Source organism: Cololabis saira, chromosome 18 (genome assembly GCF_033807715.1).
Source record: "Cololabis saira isolate AMF1-May2022 chromosome 18, fColSai1.1, whole genome shotgun sequence".
In the NCBI taxonomy this organism is placed as follows: Eukaryota; Metazoa; Chordata; class Actinopteri; order Beloniformes; family Belonidae; genus Cololabis; species Cololabis saira.
Genome location: NC_084604.1, coordinates 30,114,490 through 30,135,273, shown reverse-complemented (window position 1 = coordinate 30,135,273; position 20,784 = coordinate 30,114,490). Strand labels below are relative to the sequence as shown.

General features: G+C 38.8%; 1 protein-coding gene across 5 annotated transcripts in view; it reads right to left on the bottom strand.

The window, feature by feature from the left end:
- The window catches only part of ino80 (INO80 complex ATPase subunit), a 53,600-nt gene that overhangs the window by 28,618 nt on the left and 4,198 nt on the right, over positions 1–20,784 (bottom strand). For 3 of the 5 annotated variants that reach the window (XM_061746401.1, XM_061746404.1, XM_061746402.1), the window contains exons 4-27: positions 20,404–20,561; positions 20,196–20,263; positions 19,869–20,015; positions 19,636–19,756; positions 19,342–19,547; positions 18,221–18,274; positions 17,848–18,051; positions 17,540–17,753; positions 16,599–16,666; positions 16,294–16,503; positions 14,353–14,433; positions 13,829–13,924; positions 13,005–13,064; positions 12,771–12,913; positions 12,138–12,222; positions 11,862–11,979; positions 11,574–11,659; positions 9,711–9,878; positions 9,395–9,528; positions 8,968–9,035; positions 8,634–8,727; positions 8,194–8,398; positions 3,207–3,341; positions 2,471–2,687 (exon numbers count right to left, since the gene is read on the bottom strand). In XM_061746401.1, coding sequence (XP_061602385.1) covers positions 2,471–2,687; positions 3,207–3,341; positions 8,194–8,398; positions 8,634–8,727; positions 8,968–9,035; positions 9,395–9,528; positions 9,711–9,878; positions 11,574–11,659; positions 11,862–11,979; positions 12,138–12,222; positions 12,771–12,913; positions 13,005–13,064; positions 13,829–13,924; positions 14,353–14,433; positions 16,294–16,503; positions 16,599–16,666; positions 17,540–17,753; positions 17,848–18,051; positions 18,221–18,274; positions 19,342–19,547; positions 19,636–19,756; positions 19,869–20,015; positions 20,196–20,263; positions 20,404–20,561 — 3,140 coding nt within the window. The remainder of the gene's footprint in view (positions 1–2,470; positions 2,688–3,206; positions 3,342–8,193; positions 8,399–8,633; positions 8,728–8,967; positions 9,036–9,394; positions 9,529–9,710; positions 9,879–11,573; positions 11,660–11,861; positions 11,980–12,137; positions 12,223–12,770; positions 12,914–13,004; positions 13,065–13,828; positions 13,925–14,352; positions 14,434–16,293; positions 16,504–16,598; positions 16,667–17,539; positions 17,754–17,847; positions 18,052–18,220; positions 18,275–19,341; positions 19,548–19,635; positions 19,757–19,868; positions 20,016–20,195; positions 20,264–20,403; positions 20,562–20,784) is intronic. The other 2 variants (XM_061746403.1, XM_061746405.1) reach the window with 1 other exon arrangement.

The following is a 20,784-nucleotide window of genomic DNA, read 5'->3' as shown; positions in this document are numbered from 1 at the left end:
GAACAATGAGCAGTAGCTAAACTTCCTCGCTTTGTATGCCTCCGTTTAACTTCACAAGAGCGTTCAGGCTGTTCTCACACAGATACACAAATACTTGTTTTGTTTCTCACTTTTACATGCAAATGCTCCCACAAACATCTGCACACAAACAAGTTAAAGCAAACACAATAAAGCAAGCATTATGACACAGTCTGAGAAGATTTAAAAGCTTTTAAGAGATGTTATTGTTTGAGCAAATTAAATAATGGTAAATCCTCTACGATGCCCTGAAAAAACGTGTCTTAAAGTACTAAAGAAGATAAAAGAAATTCAGTGGCTTATCAGCAAAGGTCACATGTATCAATTTCTCACGAAGTGCAAAGAGAGCAGTCATCAGAATCCACGACACTGGTACTTTATCAGAGCAATGGGGGTTACGCAGGTTAGTGAGAACGGACGTGTTGTCTGTAAAAACGTAGCGACCTCTGACCCTGGACATCCTCAGTCATCTGAACCTTGGCAGCAAATCACCTTCCCCTCTGCTCCAGCTGACCCCTCTCTCCACAGGCCAAGCTCTTCTGATAAGTCATAAACTGGCTGGAAAGTCCAGAAACTGACAGAATCTTGAATTCACACCTTAATGGATAAGTCGTGTATGTTGATGCGAATGAATTTCTGCACAATGTGTTTGTCAGAACTCTAGTGGTTGGCAGAAACGCACGGGGGGTAGGGATGGGCGGTATGGACTAAAAAATGTATCACGATAATTTCTGGCATTTATGCCGATAACGATAAAAATGACGATAAAAAAAATACCAATTCAACTCCACCTTTGTAAATATAAATCTATCTCGCTCTCAAATCCGCCATGTTTGTTACACAAAAACGTCAACGGGAATCTTTCTTTCTTTCTTTCTTTCTTTCTTTCTTTCTTTCTTTCTTTCTTTCTTTCTTTCTTTCTTTCTTTCTTTCTTTCTTTCTTTCTTTCTTTCTTTCTTTCTTTCTTTCTTTCTTTCTTTCTTTCTTTCTTTCTTTCTTTCTTTCTTTCTTTCTTTCTTTCTGGCTCATTTCTTTCTTTCTGGCTCATTTCTTTCTTTCTTTCTTTCTCGTTCAGGTTCATTTCTTACTTTCTTTCTTTCTTTCTTTTTCATTCAGGCTCATTTCTTTCTTTCTTGCTCATTTCCTTCCTTCTTTCCATCCTTCTGCGTCATCAACGGGAATTTATCGTTTTTACCGTGAGATGACAAATTCTTACCCTGGGGAATTTTTTTGACGGTTTATCGTGAACGGTAAAATATCGCCCATTCCTAACGGGGTGCCTCGGCCCTCCTGACCCTGGATCGCCTCCTCTCGATTCTCCCACGGGCCTTCATTTCTCCCTCCAACAAATGTTAAGCAAATAACATGCGAATCTAACTGAAGTTATGAATCAAAAATGGTTGAACAAATTTAAATAAGCATATCAGTTATGGTTTTTTTTTACCAGGTTATGCATATAACTGTACTATATCCTATGGCAGTACATTATAAAGAAGCTAACCATGGCAGCTGTGATTCTTTAAAGATATCTGGCATAGAGCATATAGAAAACTCAATAAGGGGTGGAGACAGATTAAAAAAGCTCTTACAGAGAGAATCATTCTGGATCTACACTTTGAAAGCTACCCATTACCCAGGTCTGAATGGTGAACTGGACTTCTCACCTTTTTTGTAAGTGTTGGGGCTCCCTGTTTAACATCACATATAGTTTATCTTTTGTTTGATTAATTAGTCCTCCTATATATTTTTTGTCTGTTATTTTGAAATATTTTGTCTACTTTTAGATGATTAATAACTTTAGAAGATTTCCTTGAAACATTTTTCTAATTTGGTCCATTTTCCTGCTTTGAAACATTTGGGAGGTTTTCTTTAGCCTTCAAAGCATTTGAAAAGTGTTACTTTATCATTTCTTTTTTGATTGTCTTTTGTATTATTACTGTTTGTGTTGCTGTTTGTTACTTTCTTTGCTACTTATGCTGATTGGTTGTTTGGTGTCCTCTGCATCTGATTGATGTGCCTGTTTGTTCCTACCAGGTTAATAGATACCACCTGAGTTGACCATGTGACTGCTTACCTGAGCTGATCATGTGACTTCTCACCTGTGTTTAAAGAGCTGCCTGAAAGAGACCCCTCTGTCTTTGCTATCTGCCTTGAGGAAGGCCTACATGGCCGAAACATGTTGGCATTTTAACTTTTTCTAGGCATTTTAACTTTTTCTAAGCCATGATTTAATAAAGGCCTTTAATATTTTTCTAACTTCTTGAGTGCCTCGGTTTTTCTAAATTGTTTTTGAATCTTTTGGATCCCCATGCCGAAGAGCACCTGAAGTATACTCTTTTTTACACCCAGCAGCACTCCATGCGTTTGTAGTTGCCTTTATGCATACAGCTGCTTTGGATTGGTCACATTAGAAAATATTTATGCAAAATCGATGCACAAAGACAACCCTCACCAGGTATCCGTATGAAGGACCATCCGTGACGAGGTTTTAGGGCCATCACGCCGGCAGGGCCTTCTGGGTGGAAAGAACTGGTCCTTACTGAGGCGAGTTCACAGGATCCGTAGAGGAAACACTGCCTGAAGGTCGCGCCCCCTCCGCCGCGTGTCACCTGCCACTTGTACTCTGCACAGCGGTCCTCACAATAACGCTCCATGGGAACGGCTGTCACCTGGAAAATAAAATATTTAAGAGGTGGCTTTATTCTTTGAGCGGGTTGCTTTATTACATCTTTAAAATATGGAACCTGAATTCATCAGCTGAAGTTAAAATAACTGCATTGGAGGACAATCTTAGAAATTCAAGCATTAATTCTTCTGTAGACGGTGATCTGTACCGAGGTCAGACAATGCACGCAGACCGGTTTCACTGAATCAGCAGGTTCTGCATCTGTGTCTATTTGTGTCTTTGAGGGGGATCGAGAGGAAGCTTAACAACTGGCAAATAACCTGTGTAAAGAGCCCATTTTTAGAGGCCCTGTTTGTTTTAAGTGCAGCTGGAAGGCACTATGGTAACCCCCCACGCTGAAGCCACACACAGTTACACACATTTCACAGATAAGAGCTTCTCATTGTTAAAACCAACAAAAGCAACAATCACAGCGCTTCCCTCTTCTGTTTCCACGACCACCCAAATGCTTGCCTGTCTTCCACACAGCTACATGGAGAACTTGAGTGCTTTTCTCCCTTACCTTTGGTGTAGCGGCTAGCAGGAATTTGGGTGGCGGTGTGCGCTGGCAGGGCCGGAGCGTGGACGAATTTCTGCCGAGGATCCTGACGTCTTGGTGTCCCATTAGTTCGGGCCTGGGGGCTGTGAACACCAAATCCTGGAAAAAACAAACACACACTTTCATTTGGCAAAACATTTTAAAACAATGTCACGCTCAAAAAACTAAGCTGTCGTCATGGCTACCCTGAATATCTTTTTACTCTGGCTTGTGGCATAGAAGCGATGCAAAAGCAATGAAAAACATACACAGGTCACCGAGTTCACAGCTCATGATTTTTGTAAATACATTTAAGTTTAACTGGCAATATTCCTGAAATACTACATAGTATTTCAGCTAACTGCTTAAATTGTTATGTACAATGTCAAATTGCTGGAGTTCATTGATAATGTCAGAGGATAACCTGGTTATCTTATTGCCTAATCTCAGTTTTGGGCAAGTCGTAGTAAACCAAATATACATTTTCTGAGCAAAGGCTGGAGCTGAAGATACAATAATGACTAATGTAGAAATAACGAGTGGTCATGTGTCATCTTGGTTACACACTGCCATCTAATGGCTGGCAAAAAAAAAAAAAAAAAAAAGAGCTTTCCTCATCTTCCTCAATTATAAAAAGCTGTTTCTTCACATTAAGAGTGCAACAATCCTCATACATCTTTTCCAATTTAATGCATAGCCATGTGGCTGTTAAAATATCACAGAGTGAAGCAATGAAAGTTGATACCGCTGTGGACAAGCAGGATGCTGGCAACCTTTCTGAGAGGAAGATATGTTTGAGATTTTAAGGCGACTTGTCTTTAGGAAACTGTTTATAAGTCATGATTGATATAATCTTTATTATATATCAGACAAAACAATATTTTTTATTGATGCGTTTGAGTGATCTACAGAGTTGAGGTCATGAGTGCATGTAGTTATATGATGGAAAGTTGTTTAATAAAGCAAGATGGAAAGCTTAGACACTACAGTACCAATGGTGAAAAAAAAAAACAACAAAGATAACAGCAAAATGGCATTTATATATGTATATTGTATATACTTAATGACGGCTTTTTTTTTTTTTTTAAAGGTAACTGAAGTCCTAGCATTGTTTGAAAACAGTCTCCTGAAACTTGATTGATTGACTAAATATACAATACAGGGTTGATACACATGGGTCAACTGTAAGATTATGTTTAAGTAGGTGAAAAGTTAGAAGGTAACATCCACGTGATTAACTGTAAACTGGCTTTCCCAGCAGAAAATCCCACCGTGACACTTAAAGTTAAATAGTATTACTCACTTTCCCTGTCAAGTGGTTTTTATCTTGTGGATAATGGATGTGTTTGTGAAATTCAGACAGTAGCACAGTGATATTCAGTTTATTTTTCCCAATTTCTCGGCAAGAGCACGAGGGAAGTTTAATTCTGTACTGACCGCACTGTCAAGCTTACAGCCAGCACTGAAGAAAGATTAGGAGCCAAGCAGAGAGGAGCTGCACCACGTGCAAAAGAAAAAAGTTGTGCAGTTGTGTTTGAAATAAAATAAAACAATTTTACTTTTGTAGCTCTCCAGATCTCCACAAGTTTCTAATTCGTTTTCATATTTGATTTGTCTATTATATTTCTCTGCTTTTTTTCTTTTTGGAGTCGCTCCAGGGGGGGAAACTAAGAAGCTAGGCAGCTGTGATGAGCCCAGGCGAGGAAGAGGAGGATGGAATTACCCTAACAGCATTTTCCCTCGAGTAGTTTCCACCCAAAAAAGTTAAGATAGAATTCATGGAGGGTGGGGGTGTGAGGGAGAGTGGGTGGAGGAGGTAATGTGACACAAATCTGGCCATATGTAACCGTTTGACTGTTTGCTGGATAAGATTTGATCAGACGTGATTTAATGAGATTAAGCCGAGCAGCAGGGACCAAAGAAAATAGATGCGTTTCACCAGGTGGTCTGTGTATTTGAACTGGCACCTTCACTCCGTCTGTGTAACGGAAACGGTACAATCAGATCCCCTTATTGTGAAATAAAAAAACAGAAAAAGAAAGAAATGCGTGCCGATTCAGTGTAGCCCTCTGACTCTTAGCTGTCGAATCCCACACATAAGAAACCGTTTGACTCCATACCACTAGAGCCACGGCGAGTTACATTTAATCCCAAGATAGTTCGCCGGAAACTTTTTCAAGCTATTAAGTTTGTTTTGACGGAATAAAAACAGTATACTTGTTTTTTCTTCCAAATTTTTCACAGAATTAGTCATGCACACCAGCCCTCACTGACGCCAACCTTTGCTAAATTCAAAGACAGTCTTTTCAGGATTTTAAACTCTGAGACGAAAGAACACGCTCACACCAAAAGCAGCCCTACAACATAAGCATGGCTGGAGTTAGAGTCACTACTAGGGCTGTGCGATTAATCGATTTTAAATCTAAATCGGATTTATTAATCAAAATCGACGTTAAAAAAGGAAAATCGGAAAATCGATTTTCCTTTTTTGCAGCTGGCTGCATTACAGACAGAGCTCGTCTAGTCATCTTTGTTTGGTCAAGAAAATTGTAAATGTTGTCACTTTACTAAACTCAAGGAGGATTTACAGTATCTTTCAATTGCACTTTATTCCCAATAGGGAAATTTGTTTGCTATTTTTCTTTAAAAATAAAGATAAAATACTTTAATAATATTTTAATATTACAATTTATTCCATTGTCCTTTGTAGTTTTCCCAAAAAAATCGAAATCGAAAATCGGGTTTTCAGAGAAAAAAAAAAATCGGGATTTTATTTTTGTCCAAAATCGCCCAGCCCTAGTCACTACCATCACATTGAAGGTGACAACCTGGAAGCTAAAAAGTTGAAAAGAAATCAACTCTACATAGTGAAACATATAGTAAGCTATGTTACTAACTAGTGTCAATCTCTTTTTGTCGGAGAGTCGTTGCTGTAAATTTCAGAACCTCCATTTCAGACGTCATGGTCATTATATGTATGTTTCTGTGAAAACTAAGTGAACTATAATTTTTCTAGAAGCCCCAACCACAACAGTCATGTGCACCCAGGCGCTGTGTTCACAACACGCCCTTTGGAGCCAATTAATTAATATTTCTGTATCAAATATTAATAGATACAGAACTGGCAGGAGATGAAAGTTTTCACTGTAGGGCTGTTCGATTAATCGATTTTAAATCGTAATCGCGATTATGTAATTAGAACGATGTTAAAACGTGAAAATCGTAAAATCGATTTTTCAATATTTTTTTTTTTACCTTGTCTGCACACATATTAATGATTAATACCATATTAATGATTGATGGAAATACCTCTCAATACCTGCGACAAGTGCCCCACACACACATCTACCTCCTTCATGGGTTGCATTATTATTTAGCATGCAAAGACCCAGTTTAGTTTAATTAGAAAATGTCTTGTTTTATTTAATTGGAAATAAAACTTACTGTATGTTTGCAAGTGCTGATTTGCTGATTTTTTTTTTTTCAGAGATAAAAATTTATATTTTATTATATTTTTTAAAACTTTTTTTCAACTTATTTTACAGAGTTTTGCACTTTATTCATTCATTTTTGGTTTAATAAGAGCAAAGTTTGCACTCAAAGCCCAATGGGGCAAATGTTCAATAAAAAAACAGCATATTTGAAATCATTTCTTTGCCTTTTGTCAATTCACAAAATAATCGTAATCGTAATCGAAAATCGGATTTTGAGAGAAAAAAATTGAGATTTTATTTTGGGCAAAATCGAACAGCCCTATTTCACTGTGTTCAATTTTACTGAATTTAATGGTTTTTTTCATCCCAAGAAGAAAATGGTATTGTTTTCAGACAAAACAAACTAACGTTTAAAAACTAAATAAATTAAAAATCAATTGAGAAACTGTTCGAAACATGCAGATGAGGGAGATGCATGTTTGAAATCTTCAGAGATTGTTGCGTTTGTAGCCTGGCAATACGTTGATGACATTGAATGCTGTGTCGAAAGGTGAACTCTCTTAGCAGATGTTACAGACGGAAACTCACAGCCAGCAGTTTAATAAGTGAGGTGCAGAGGTGCTTTTTCACAGAAACATATCCAGAATTAAATCCGTTGTTTATAACAAGCAGCGCAGTCCCCCCTCCTTCTCTCCAGCCCCCGCCTGCCATCGTTGCCTACACAAACATTCTACTCCTCAGGATAGTCAAGGGAAGAAATTGATTAAACTTCGTTTTTTCCCTGCTCTCTCTGTTCTGCATCCTTGATATCTCCTCTCCCACTTGTTTAGATTCGGGGTCTCATTCAAGGCTTCGGGGTGTGGAAAACTCAATCAGCTGCTCCCACATGGACACAACTTAACTGTTGTCATGGTAACTCATCATAACAGCCATGAAAAAAAAAAAAACAAACCAGCAGAAATCCCTCAAGCAGCATCTAAACCAGTGTATTTGAGTGAGCAGGGTTTTAATATAAAAAGGCCCTCAGGGAGCTGTTTAATAGGCTTTACTATCTGTCAACTGCAGAAAAAGACTACAAGAGAATGAAAGGACAGAATTTGTGTGCCTTGGGAATAAAAAAAAATCCACAAAATGTCTATCTATCTGCCGTTTTGTCTTAACACCAAAGGAGACAGATGTGTTTAACGATTTCTACAGATGTCTTCTACATGTTTCACAATACAATAGAGATAGATGCTGTTGTGCACAGGCCCTAGAGACGCGTGCAGGGAGGGAAGTCAGTTACTGGGTCACAGGCCTGCAAAGGGATTAGGTTCCACACTGTATCCCAAAGGAGGCAGAGGAAGCCTGGGCCGCGGAGCACGGTGTGTGGTCAAACGCTGACGGATGCTCTGGGGAAACGTGCAGTATCATCAGTAGCACATGCCTCCCTACTGGTGTTTCACGTTTCTATCACCCGTTAATGTGTACCGCAGATGGCCTCGCAACATATTCTCGTGCACGGATTACAGTCAGTTTACAGTGTGCATGTTTCTTACCTGAAGGATGGGGCTGGTTTGTATGTTAGGGAAGGCGACGGGTCTGTTTATCCACAGGATGAGGTCCTCGCGAGACAGACACTTTATCTTTGGTCTGTTCCCATCCTCATTTGCAGAACCTTCTTCACCTTCTCCACCGAGGCCAAACTGGCGTTGATAGTGGAGCCGGTACGCAGCTTTCAGAGACAGAAAAAGGGCTAACCATCTGTAAAAGGGAATGAGAAGTAAATACTTAAACTACAAGACAACAATTTGTAGAAATACATGATCAAGAATTTTACTAATCACCCAAGTTGCTGATTAAAGTGGAGCGCTGTTATTGGGATTTCACTAGGCTTTTTCTTCAAAACCCAAAGACTTGGCTATGAACCGATGCACATTTTGTAAGTTGATGTGACGAGTGTGGGAAAAATGAGAAGATTCAAAATTGTACCACCTACCTCACTAAAGTGCCTCGCAGCATCATATTGGACATCTCAGCTGGTGAAACATCGATAAAGCGCAAGAAAGAGAAGCAACTTCCTTTGTCATCACCTAAAACAGGAAAAACAAAATACACAATGAAGAATAAAAATACACAAAGGAGAAAATTAAATGTGTGGAAATTATCACAAATTGGAAGGAACAATGGAAAGATCAAAGGAGGGAATGAAGTAAGGAATGATGAAAAGTGGTGAAACTGAGGCTTGGCTATCCAATTATCTCCGATGAGAAAACATACTGCTGTAACTTGAGTTTTGTGTATTCTGGAATCACAAGTTGACGTGAGCTCACCTTTCCTGTGAAAAAGAGACTGCTGGATGTGATTTGGAGAGAAGGGAGACAACAGCACTTGCAGTAATCTGAGGAGGATGTGGAGAGAGACAAGGTTACACCACAAAATGTGAGTGGGAGCACAAGAGATTGCATTAAAGACGCTAATCTGATCCCAATCCAACCCACAAAATTCCTTTGGTTAGAGCTATATTTGGGATAACAGCCTTTTTTGTCAGCCTCAAAACAGCAAATGTCCTCACAGATAAAAATTTCAAGTAGCAAAATAAGTCATGTTTAAAAGTGTTGACATAATAACTATATATTAACTTCATCTTATTCAAAAAACCCATCCGCAGACACTTTGATGGAGCTGTTTTAAATGCAATTGGGGTACATTTGTGAAGATCAAGTGTGTCTGTGAATTATTCAGTGTGGAAGGACTTACTTGTTCTTGGCCTGGTTGTGTGCATGGAGGAGGCCGTGACGGTAGAGGAACTTTGACATGACGTAAGGCTTGAGGGACATGTGGAAAGGAGAGCGCGTCTCCTGGCGCTCAAACAAGTCGGGGTGATTGCAGACCTACATGCAAACATATGCAGTACCGAACTGTGATTAACACACAGTTGTCCAGAAATAGTGTGAAGAACTAGCTTCACTAAAACTTGCTTGACCCAGTGCTTTAAAATTTGTATTCTATATTTACAAATAAAACACGATAGTTGGGTTTTATTGTCTTTCGCATTGAAAAATGAGGCTCATACCTTCCTAAACTGCATGACCAGGTTCATGAGTGAGGAGGTGGTGGTGTGGGACTGCTGGGCCGTGCCCATGGAGGACTGGAGCAGATCCTCGATGGAGATCTTGTTCCTCAGAGCCTGGTAGAGCAACCTCTGTCGGGACGTCAGCTGGCAGTAGGTCAGGATCTCAATCTGCAGGAGGAGAGAACAGCAACTGTGTTTAAGAATTCTCAAGAGTTATTTAAAATGTACAATTAACTACAGCATCTGCAGGACTTTTAACTTTTAAAACCAAGAAAAAGGTGCGATATAATGATGTTTCAGCATGTGCAAAATCCAGAGGTGTCAAGTACAAATACTTTGTTACGTTACTTAAGTAGAAATTTTGGTTATCTATACTTCACTGGAGTCATTATTTTTCAGATTACTTTTTACTTTGACTCCTTACATTTTCACGCAATTATCTGTACTTTTTACTCCTTACATTTTAAAAACAGCCTCGTTACTCTATTTCATTTCGGCCTTTAAAAAAAAACCATCCAGTTAAATTGCTCCATCCGGATAGAGTGAATTTGGTTGTGGTTGTGGCACAGATGTTCTTGTCCATTTTGTTCTTACATCCCTCAGATTCCTGCAACTAAACTTGGATGTACATTCCAATAAAGGTTAGGATAAATGATAACATGCCTCTGAAGTTTGACTTTTTGCACCATTACAATACTTATAGGCAACTAGTCATCATATCTCCTGCTCTCTGAAACACATGTTAATGCTCAATAGTACACATATATGGTTCTTTAATATATTTGCATTATACTAAGATACATTCATTTTCAATGGTTTTTGTCCTTAATGGCTTTTTCCCCCTTACATTACTTTTACTTTTATACTTTAAGTAGTTTTGAAACCAGTACTTTTATACTTTTACTTGAGTAAAAAACTTGAGTGGATACTTCAACTTCTACAGGAGTATTTTTAAACTCTAGTATCTATACTTCTACCTGAGTAATGAATGTGAATACTTTTGACACCTCTGGCAAAATCTCTAGTAACTTTACATTTTCAATTCTGCTAATACTTTCTGTTTCATTCCAAACTCAGCACTACCATGATGTTCTGCTCTCATTACATACCAGATAAGCACATAGTTTTCACTTAAGTGAATGCATGGCTACAGTCTTCACGCCCAGCTGTCTTTAAACATACTTCAACATCCAAGTTTTAAAAAGTGTTACGCTTTATTGAAAGCAGTAAAAAATGATCAGCAAAAATCCATACAGCACAAACCAACCCTGAACCAGAAGTCAGCTTCACCGGCAAGCCAACAAGTGTGCGAAACTAAAGGAAGTGGGCTGGCAGTGCTAAATGTGGGTGAAGAGGAAAGTGAAAAAGACAGATGTGGAGGAGCGGTGAACTCTGTCATTCCTCTGCCTCTACATAGAGAGTCCCACAAGTGTGTGAGCGAGCATGTAAGAGCTGCCTGTGACAGCAGGAGACCCCAAGACCACATGTGTCAGGAGGATCTGCCAGCACAAGCATCACTCACAGGCTTATTAAAACAGCGTCTCTGTCAGTGAGGTGTACGAGGAGGCAGACAGAGAAGTGCAGGTTTAAAATGAGAGGAGAGAGAAAGTTCAGCTGTGAATTGACAAAAAAATACATATATTTACTATTTTTTTTATCTATTTACCAATCAATACACTTCTTTTAAAACAGACTTTTTAATTATTTTACATTTGTTCAAATTATTGAGTGACAATTCTCATGAAAATATAAAAACCCTTTTCAGTTCAGCACCTTCTATCTTGAATCACCTGACAATTTTCTGTTACTTCATGTTCAATATAATTTTTTTAGTTCAGACCAAAGCAAAGTTTGCCCCTGTACCTTGTCTGAGAGCTCGTTTTCCACATCTTTCTTTATTCTTCGAAGCATGAAAGGTTTAAGGATCATGTGCAATCTGGAAAGTTGGTCTAAAGAAGAAAAAGAAAAAAAGGAAATCGTTATTAGCAACAAAACTAGGGACACAAAATACTACAAGTCAGAGTGAGCAGAATTAAAACATGTATACGAAGGCAACACAAATATAAAAAATACAAAATAAAACTGCTGCAAATAAAAGCATTAAATTAAAAATCAAACAAGCCTATGATAGAACATATTTGTGGCACTTACTCTCATCGATGGCAGACTTGTTTTCAGCGTGGCTCTCAATGTCCTTGGAGAACCACTCGTTAAACTCTTCATGGGAATCAAACAATATGGGCATGATGAAGTGCAGCAGGGCCCACAGCTGAAAGACAGCAATAACAAGCAATTGTTAACAGTTTTGCCACACACACACACACAGACACACACAGACACAGACACACGCACACGCACACACACACATACACGCACACGCACACACACGCACACACGCACACACGCACACACACGCGCACAGCTAACCTCAGCCATCGTGTTCTGGATGGGCGTCCCGGTCAGCAGGAGTCTGTTTCGACACTGGAACTGCAGGAGGATTTTCCACCGAACACTGCAAAAGAAGCAGAAACTAAGACTTCTCTCAAGCGTAACGATTTCAAATATTTATTTTTCATATATAATTGTATTAAAAAGTTGTCAAACAGGGTACTTTGAAATAGGGAAATTGGCCATCCCAGACTAAGGCTTCCAAGATTTTTCAACATTTCTTTTTGATCGCATATGCACATTTTGGCCAAACTCCAAAAAAGGAATTTAACTGAAGAAACTGACAAATGTATTTTTTCCAGACTTTCCTTTTAAGCAAATATTTGAGAATGGTGTCCCTGCTGTGCATATCAAAGATGATTTATCATGAAGCTGTGTTCACTTAACATTTCCAATACTATTTTCAAGATTATGGCATGTGAACTTCTCAGGAAAATATTAACCACATAAGAGGATTACTTTTTATTTCGATTCTTTATAGGGCAAAATAAAGCAATAATTTAGTATTGTATAGAACAATCAATAATATCAATACAATTAAACATGCATTCAAAATTATTTTTTCTAAATGAGCTGGGTATCAGTGTAGAAAATGTCGATTTTCTACATTACCTGGTGCTGCTTTTCAGCGCTTGGGCCTCATCCAGAACCATGTATTGCCACTTGACCCTCTGAAAGTACTTGACATCTTGGACCACTAGTTGGTAGCTCGTAATCACCACGTGGAACGGTGCATTTTGGGTGTAGAGAGTTTTCTGAACGAAAATTCACAAGAGGAAGAGTGCAACAGTCAAAGAAAATAACCTACAAGCCTCTTTTTATCAACAAAAGCACTCTAATATTTACCTGGCTCCAAAATTTCCGGATCACTTTGCGGTCATGAGGGTTCCCCCAGTATGGTAACACCTGAAGGACATATCAGTCATATTGTAAAAACAAGGCATCAGTTAAAATTACATTCACAGCACGGCTCACAGCGTAACTGAGCAAAACCTTCACATGTCCAAATCCCCCACTGTTACAGTGATGTGTACGAGAAAAACAGAACCACAGAGATGTTCTCAGCGGAAACATTTATGCATAGCATCACATATGAATCACTGCTTCACTCGCGGATGTAGAGAGCGATGTGAAAAGATTCACACATCATTATGTCACTCAACACAAGCTCGTGTTCCATTGTTTCAGTCGGGCTTTGAGTGCTCAGGAAACTTATCTTCAAATTGTTTAATAGGGTCTTTTCACACCTAATTAGCAAAACAAACTGAAATTGATTTATCTTCAAACTCGCTGAGAAAACGGATCTAGTTGAGCACAGAACACAACAAAGATTAATCGATGTTACATTGTGCTTCAAGTATAGCTGGAATTTTGATGTGTTTAGCAAATGATTTGTAGTTTATACACATGCCAAAGGCATGCAAAAAATGTTTTAAACTTTCATTCGACATACAGTATTTCTAAAAACAGCCTTGTAGTCTTGTGTTAAATAAGCAATGCTGCAATACTGCCCCCTAATGGATAGGTGGTAACATGCCTTTTTTTCCTCCGCTCTTTGTCCGAGATGTTTAAAAACATCACTGGAGGAACAGAAAAAAATGCAGGAGCAGAAATGGAAATAAAGATTCCTCTACATGCGTATGTTGCCGTTGTGGAGTGCAGGCCCTCACCTTGAATTTGGGAACAAAGCGTGTGAATTCCTGATGCCAGTTGTTGAGCGTGGATGCTGGAGAGATGATGAGGAATGGACCCCAGATGTTGTCTCTCTATGCAGACAAGGAACAAGAGTACATTGTCAGCTGGTGCAACAGGTGGTCTCTCAGGAAGTCCTGGAGGAACACGACACGCATCTTTCTGTCAACGATGGATGACTGAAAAGCTCACGTTTTCCACTGATATTTCCTCCCTCCTCCCCACACACACACATTTCTAGAGGTAGGGGATCACAACATCTAAAGAGCTGGTAAATCATCTATTCATATCTATGAAACCTGGAATATTACTCATGCAATGAAATGTTCCAGCACCTGCAAAAGCCAGAAACCTGGGACTCTTTAAAGGAAGCAGGTGCACAAAGAAGCTGCCTAATAAACACTTTCATAAGTGAAAACAATAGGAGCAACACAAGAAAATTCCACTGTGTTTTGGAGGAGAGTGGTAAACGTAACCCTTTTGACCCAGCCCTCTCTTTCACCTCTGCTAGGTGGGCCAACAGGGCGATACTCTGAACTGTCTTCCCCAGTCCCATTTCATCTGCCAAGATTCCATTAATTCCCTGTAGAAAACAGAAGAAACAAAGGAGAAGTATGAATGAACCCATGTGGATATAATAATCACTTCATAAAAAGGTATTTATAGAGGTGATAGTTCTCATTGATGCTGAATACACTTTTACTGGAAAAAAAGTATGAGGGATGAGCAGTGAATTGACATTCTAAATCATACCACTATATTTAAAAAATAAATAAATAATCCTGTTTTTATCAATGTAATCTGATCATTTTTCTTCCTCTGGTAACGTTGCACGCTCACAGCTGTTGCTGACCATTGCCAACTGAGAAACTATTAACATGTTTAGTTTTTTCAGTTTTTTGTCCTTCCTGAATCTCAGCCTGCACCCTGGAGAAGCTGCAGCGTGTCTCTGAGCTGCACATGGAAATTAACATTCCCAAAGTCTAAATTTGCATGCAACTACAATTGAACCCAAAATATATATGTTTATTAAAGCTGATTTTATCAGTCAGCATCACAATGACAAAGAATTATTATTCAAAGAATGATTGTTATATTATTATTGAAGCCACCATCTGAGTCATTTTGCAGTCTGACGACATAAACTCAAACAAATAAACTGCTCTCTGTCAGTTTTTCACTCACTGGGTTTCTATTGAAGTAACCGTGGCAACAGATAGTGTGTCCTTTCAATATGGTGAAGAAATGCAAAGCACGGTTAAAATATCACACTATCACACTATATATCACATATATAACACTATTCTATATAGTATACACCTAAATAGGGTTGCAAAATTCCGGGAATTTTCAAAGTTGGAAACTTTCCATGGGAATTAATGGGAATATATGGGAATTAACGGGAATATATGGGAATTAACGGGAATAAATAAGAAATTTACAGAATTGAAGGTTGGCCCTTAACAGGGAACTTAAATATAGTTGGGGGAAATATATTGTAGCATAGTCTTGGCTAAAACAACCAGATTTAATGCAAGTACACTCCTCAATCACAGCACATTGCTTACTGCAGGGCTATTGAGGCCACGCCCCTACAGGCACTGTGCATTCCTCCATCACATGCACACAGCTTACTGCAGGGCTATTGAGGCCACACCCCTACATGCACTGTGCATTCCTCCATCACATGCACAGGTGATTTCTTGAAGCCTGGAGGCCACACATTTGAGCTCAAAGCACAAGACTATTGAAGCCACACATTTGAGCCCACGGACTATATAAAGTCAAGTAAGTTTTGATAATATTATGGGGTAAATATATTTGATCTATAATGGTATTAATGTTTAACTTGCATTACTTTTTGATTGGGTGGGGGAGTGGGGTGAGTTAGTATTTACTCAACATTCATGTTTTTGTAAAATAATTGTTCATACAAGAATAAAAACTAAAGTTCTACTCAAATAAATCTGTTGAAATGTCATGTTTTTGTATTATCTTGCATGGATATCTGCTTATGACAAAATAAATATTTACATTTATGTTTGGATATGATACAGTTTGTTTAAATTACCCCCAATTTCCAGTTAATTCCCATAAATTCCCATAAATTCCCAATAATTCCCATAAATTCCCATAATTCCCATGGAAAGTTTCCAATTTGGAATATTTCCAAAATTCCCCAGCTTAACTTCCCATGGAAAGTTTCCGGAAATTTACCGGAAATTTTCCACCCCTTTGCAACCCTACACCTAAACCAAAAAAGGACATTTTTGAGATTTGAGTTATTTTCAGACTGGTTTTGCGTTCTTTGTTCCAGTAGTAGATGATATACCTGACTAAGACCCCCCCTACTTCTGCACTTACGGTCTTACCAGCAAAAGATAACCTAACTGCTCAACCGTCATTCCTTGAACGTACTTATTTCAGAGACAGACATGGGTACCTGTTCATAAAGATTGGCCAGCCAGTTCATGCCTTTAAGTTGGTAACCCTTGAGCTTTCCATTGAAGATGGTGGGCTGAGGAATGTCATCTCCTGCTTGGATGGATGGGTTTGCAAGGCTGTAGCTTTCTCCAAACCCAGAGGACAAGCCACCGGCTGTGTGCATAGAAGCACTGCGGCTGTCTTGAGCATCTTCATCAAACATTCGTGTCTGTGGAGAGACATTTTGAGGTTAAGTAAAGTTTAAAAGGATTTGCGTGTTAAATAAGTGGCTCTTTGATAGGTTTGCATCCATTTGCAGCTTACTCTCTCTTGGTGAATCTGGTAGGCTTCTTTGGCATTCCTCAAGGCCTGAGATTTGTAGTATTCACTATCTGCAATCACATATCATTAACATGAACTTGGATCATGAAATATTGAGGATCAAATTTAAGAAAACAGCAAACACTGGCATACTACTAGACCAGGGGTCGGCAACCCAAAATGTTGAAAGAGCCATATTGGACCAAAAACACAAAAAACAAATATGTCTGGAGCCGCAAAAAATGAAAAGTCTTGTATAAGCCTTAGAATGAAGGCAACACATGCTGCATGTATCTATATTAGTTATAACTGGGGGAAAATTTTTATTTTTAATTATGCACAAGTCAAAATTTCAAGAAAAAAGTCAAAATGTCAAGAAAAAAGTCAAAATGTCGAGATTAATGTTGAAGTACAATCTCGAGAAAAAATTCGAAATGTCGAGAAAAAAGTCGAAATGATGAGATAAAAGTAGAAATGTCGAGAAAAAAGTCGAAATTTCGAAAAAAAAAGTCGAAATGTCGAAAAAAAAGGCGAAATGTCGAGAAAAAAAGTCGAAATGTCGAGAAAAAAAGTCGAAATGTCGAGAAAAAAAGTCGACATGTCGAGAAAAAAAGTCAGAATGTCGAGAAAAAAAGCCGGAATGTCGAGAACAAAAGTCGGAATGTCGAGAAAAAAGTCGAAATGTTGAGAAAAAAGTTGAAATGTTGAGATTAAAAAAGAAAGGAAAAAAGAAGGAAAAAAAGGAAAAAAAAGGTCAAACATTTTTGAAAAAGCTCCAGGAGCCACTAGGGCGGCGCTAAAGAGCCACATGCGGCTCTAGAGCCGCGGGTTGCCGACCCCTGTACTAGACGTTCTTTTTGATCTTTTGATTTATTGGTCAACTATACCTCAAAAGGAGCTAATACATACAAATGTCAGTATTAATAAGTTGGAAGTTGTTATACCATTCCTACCGTAGTCCTCCTGTCCCATGTTGACCATTACGCCTCCTCCGATGTCAATTTTTCTCTGGGCTGCATTATCGTCAAGCTTTCTCAGAATTTCCTCTTGACCTCTGTCTCCTCCGGGACCCCCCATGGTGGCTTTTCCACTCATAAAATGAGCATACAGTTCTGTCTGTGTGATGAGGAAATTCAGTTTGCGCTGCTGACGCTTGGCCTATGAGAAAGAGAAAAGGCCATTGAGAAGATGCATTACCACTTAAGTTTTTTGATGCCCATCTTCCAGAGACAACAAATTCCTTGTCAACTACCTCTCTCATCTCTTCGTCTAGTTTACGTTGCTCCAGAGCTTCCTTCTCGGCCCTCTTTCTGTGCTCTTTTTCCACCTTGTCATATTTCTTCCAGTAGAGCATCATCTCCTTGGTAAGCCGTCGAGCACGGGGCAACGTCTCTTTGCAGTTCTTCTGAGCCTGAATAGCTGCACGCCGGACCTCTCGCATGCACTGGTGAGCCAGCTGCAGAAGCAAAACAGAAGGGAGGTTTGCAAATCATTGCACAGAAACGAAGAGCTGGCACCAAAAATGAACCATTATGAGAGGAAATGTGTGAGAGCCCAAAAAATATATATGAAATGATTTTACAACATTAATATCAATCACACACTAAAGTGTACACTTGACGTACCTTTTTAGCGTTGGTTAATACAAGGTTTTTTGCCGACGTCTTCTGCTTGAAAGACTGCAATAATGAAAGTTAAAAACCTTAGAATATGTCACAGATTGGAATGCCTGGATCTCAAGGTTCGTTTGGAACAGTAGAGGACCTACGGTTCAGTTCAAGACCCTGCAGCTGAAAAAAGAGAAGGGAGGAAGAGCTTTACCAAGCCAACAGGATTATTGTTATGCTGCGCAATTGAAAGCCTTAGTATACTGGTGCACTCCAAATAATGAATCCAAATGGAAATGCTTGGAAATTACACAGAAAAAAATCCCAATACAATCTATAACAGGAAATAAAATGGACTCAATGGACATTAGTCACTCTTAAGTTATGGTTTAAGATTTTGAGAAAGTTGCAGATAGAAAGACAGGCTGGGGTGTTGATATGACGCAGAATTTCAACCTGCTAAACTGGACGGAAGTTTTAAACAGCGGGTTAGGAGAGGTATCACGTCTGTTTGTTCCTTGATCTCAAATAGAAAATGTCTCACTTTCTCACTTTCTCACTTGAGTCAATTTCAGATACTGTACGTATGGACTGGAAAAGCAGGACTTCCATAGATACCTGCAAGTCAGAGACTATTATAATAAAAAATTACAAATCAAAGAGGAGAAGGAATAGAATTTGATTTCAATATTTCATGATGCATACCAAATGAAATACAATAAAAAGCTGGTCTCAAGAATATATGGTAGTACAAACCTCTAAAAATCTCTCTACGATATTCATTAAACAAAAATGGGAGAGGGAGCCAGGACCACAAATATCAAAAGAGATCTGGATGGAAATATGTGAGACACGAGCGACCGCTGCACACTCAAGATCTGGAAGAATGTAGTGAGATTTTTTTATAACTCCCAAAATAACAGCACTGCAAACAGGAATAGCGAGCCGAGGCTCCTGTTGGGGACAATACGGAACTCATATGGCTAATCATATTCATGTTTTTTAGGCCTATCTGAAAATTCAGTTATTCTGGATGTCACAGAACACAAAACCAATCTTAAACTCCATGACTACAGAAGACTAGTGGTACAATAAATGGCTACATGTTCATTTTTCTCCATCTCTTTTTGCATACCAACCTTAGGGATCTCCTTTTTAGCGATGGTGAGCCACACTTTGCGTCGCCGTACATTCAGTTGCTCAATAGTGAGATGCTTTTTCTTCACCGTGGGCAGTGGAGCATCATGGGAAAACTTCGCAAATATCTTATTAACATAAGGACGCTCCTCGTCCAAGAGCTCTCCCTCTCCCCTTTTCTTCTTCTTCTTCACTTTTTTCAGTTTGGCTAAAAGAAAAAAATATATATACATATATATTATTATTATTCTTGCTTCACTGCGCTAATCTGAACATGACTTGTTTTATTTTCTTACCTTTGAATTTCTTCTCATCTTTAATTTTCTTTTTCTTTGAGCCCTGTAGGTGGCGCTGTTGCTCATAGAATGGGTCATGAGTGGATAGGAGCCCGGTGCTGTAGTAGCGATACTGGTAAAGCTGCAAGGAAAGATGTACACGATGATTAAAACCGTGATGAAATCAAAAACCATAGCTCACTAAGGTTCTTACTTGTGGTAGGCAATGTATTCACATGCCAGTGCATTTGTACCTCTCGATCGGAGTAGAACTTGCTCTGATGCTGCCTGGTGTGACGGTGGAGCCTCAGCATGTCGTGCAGCTCCTCCCGGGACAAACTGAAGTTGGAATCATCGGAGTCTGTGTCTGAGTCTGTGGTGTCATCACTCAACAGGATATTCTGTATGAGTAATGAGAGAAAGAAAGGTATAAAAACACAGCAGTGAACTGGTCTGAATCAGGGGTTACAGGAGGTAAGAAGCAGGGATGACCTTACAGCTTTATATCTATCAATTTATTGGTAATTTGTTTAATCAATGTATGCACATAATGTATGAATCTGACATGTAGTTAAAAATACCTTCAGCCATTTTCTGTTCTTCTTCAACTTGGAAAAATTGTAGAGGTTTGTTTTATCTTCCTTTTGGTCTGATGAATTTAAAAGAAGAAGACATCACATCACTGAGCTTATCCTGTGTTATTGGTTAATGAATAAGAGACCTGAATGAGGCTGTGCATGATTTATTAATATACATAACAAAGAAAATGTATTTCTAAAGTCGTCTTACCTTTATTTTGCAGGAGTACTCCGTTAAGGGGTTTGCCCTCTGGCAAACCATCTCCTTGCTCACATGGCTCACTCTTCACAGTCAAAGCTGGATGTTGAGATGGGGGGTCCAGAGAGAGCCCCGTCCCCAATGCACCGTCACTGTCGTCACTATCATCACTACAAGGAAATTAAGAAATTATATCTTTTACATATCTATAATCCTTTTTTAATTATGTGTAGTAGTAAATGTCAGAGGCACTTTGATGGTTAAGACAGAACAGTAGATATTTTTGACCTTATCTTATGATTGATGTTATCTGCTACATGTAATCTATAATGTATTGCACAAGAACACGTCATTCTTGGATATATTAATTTCTGTATGTTATAATGGTACAGT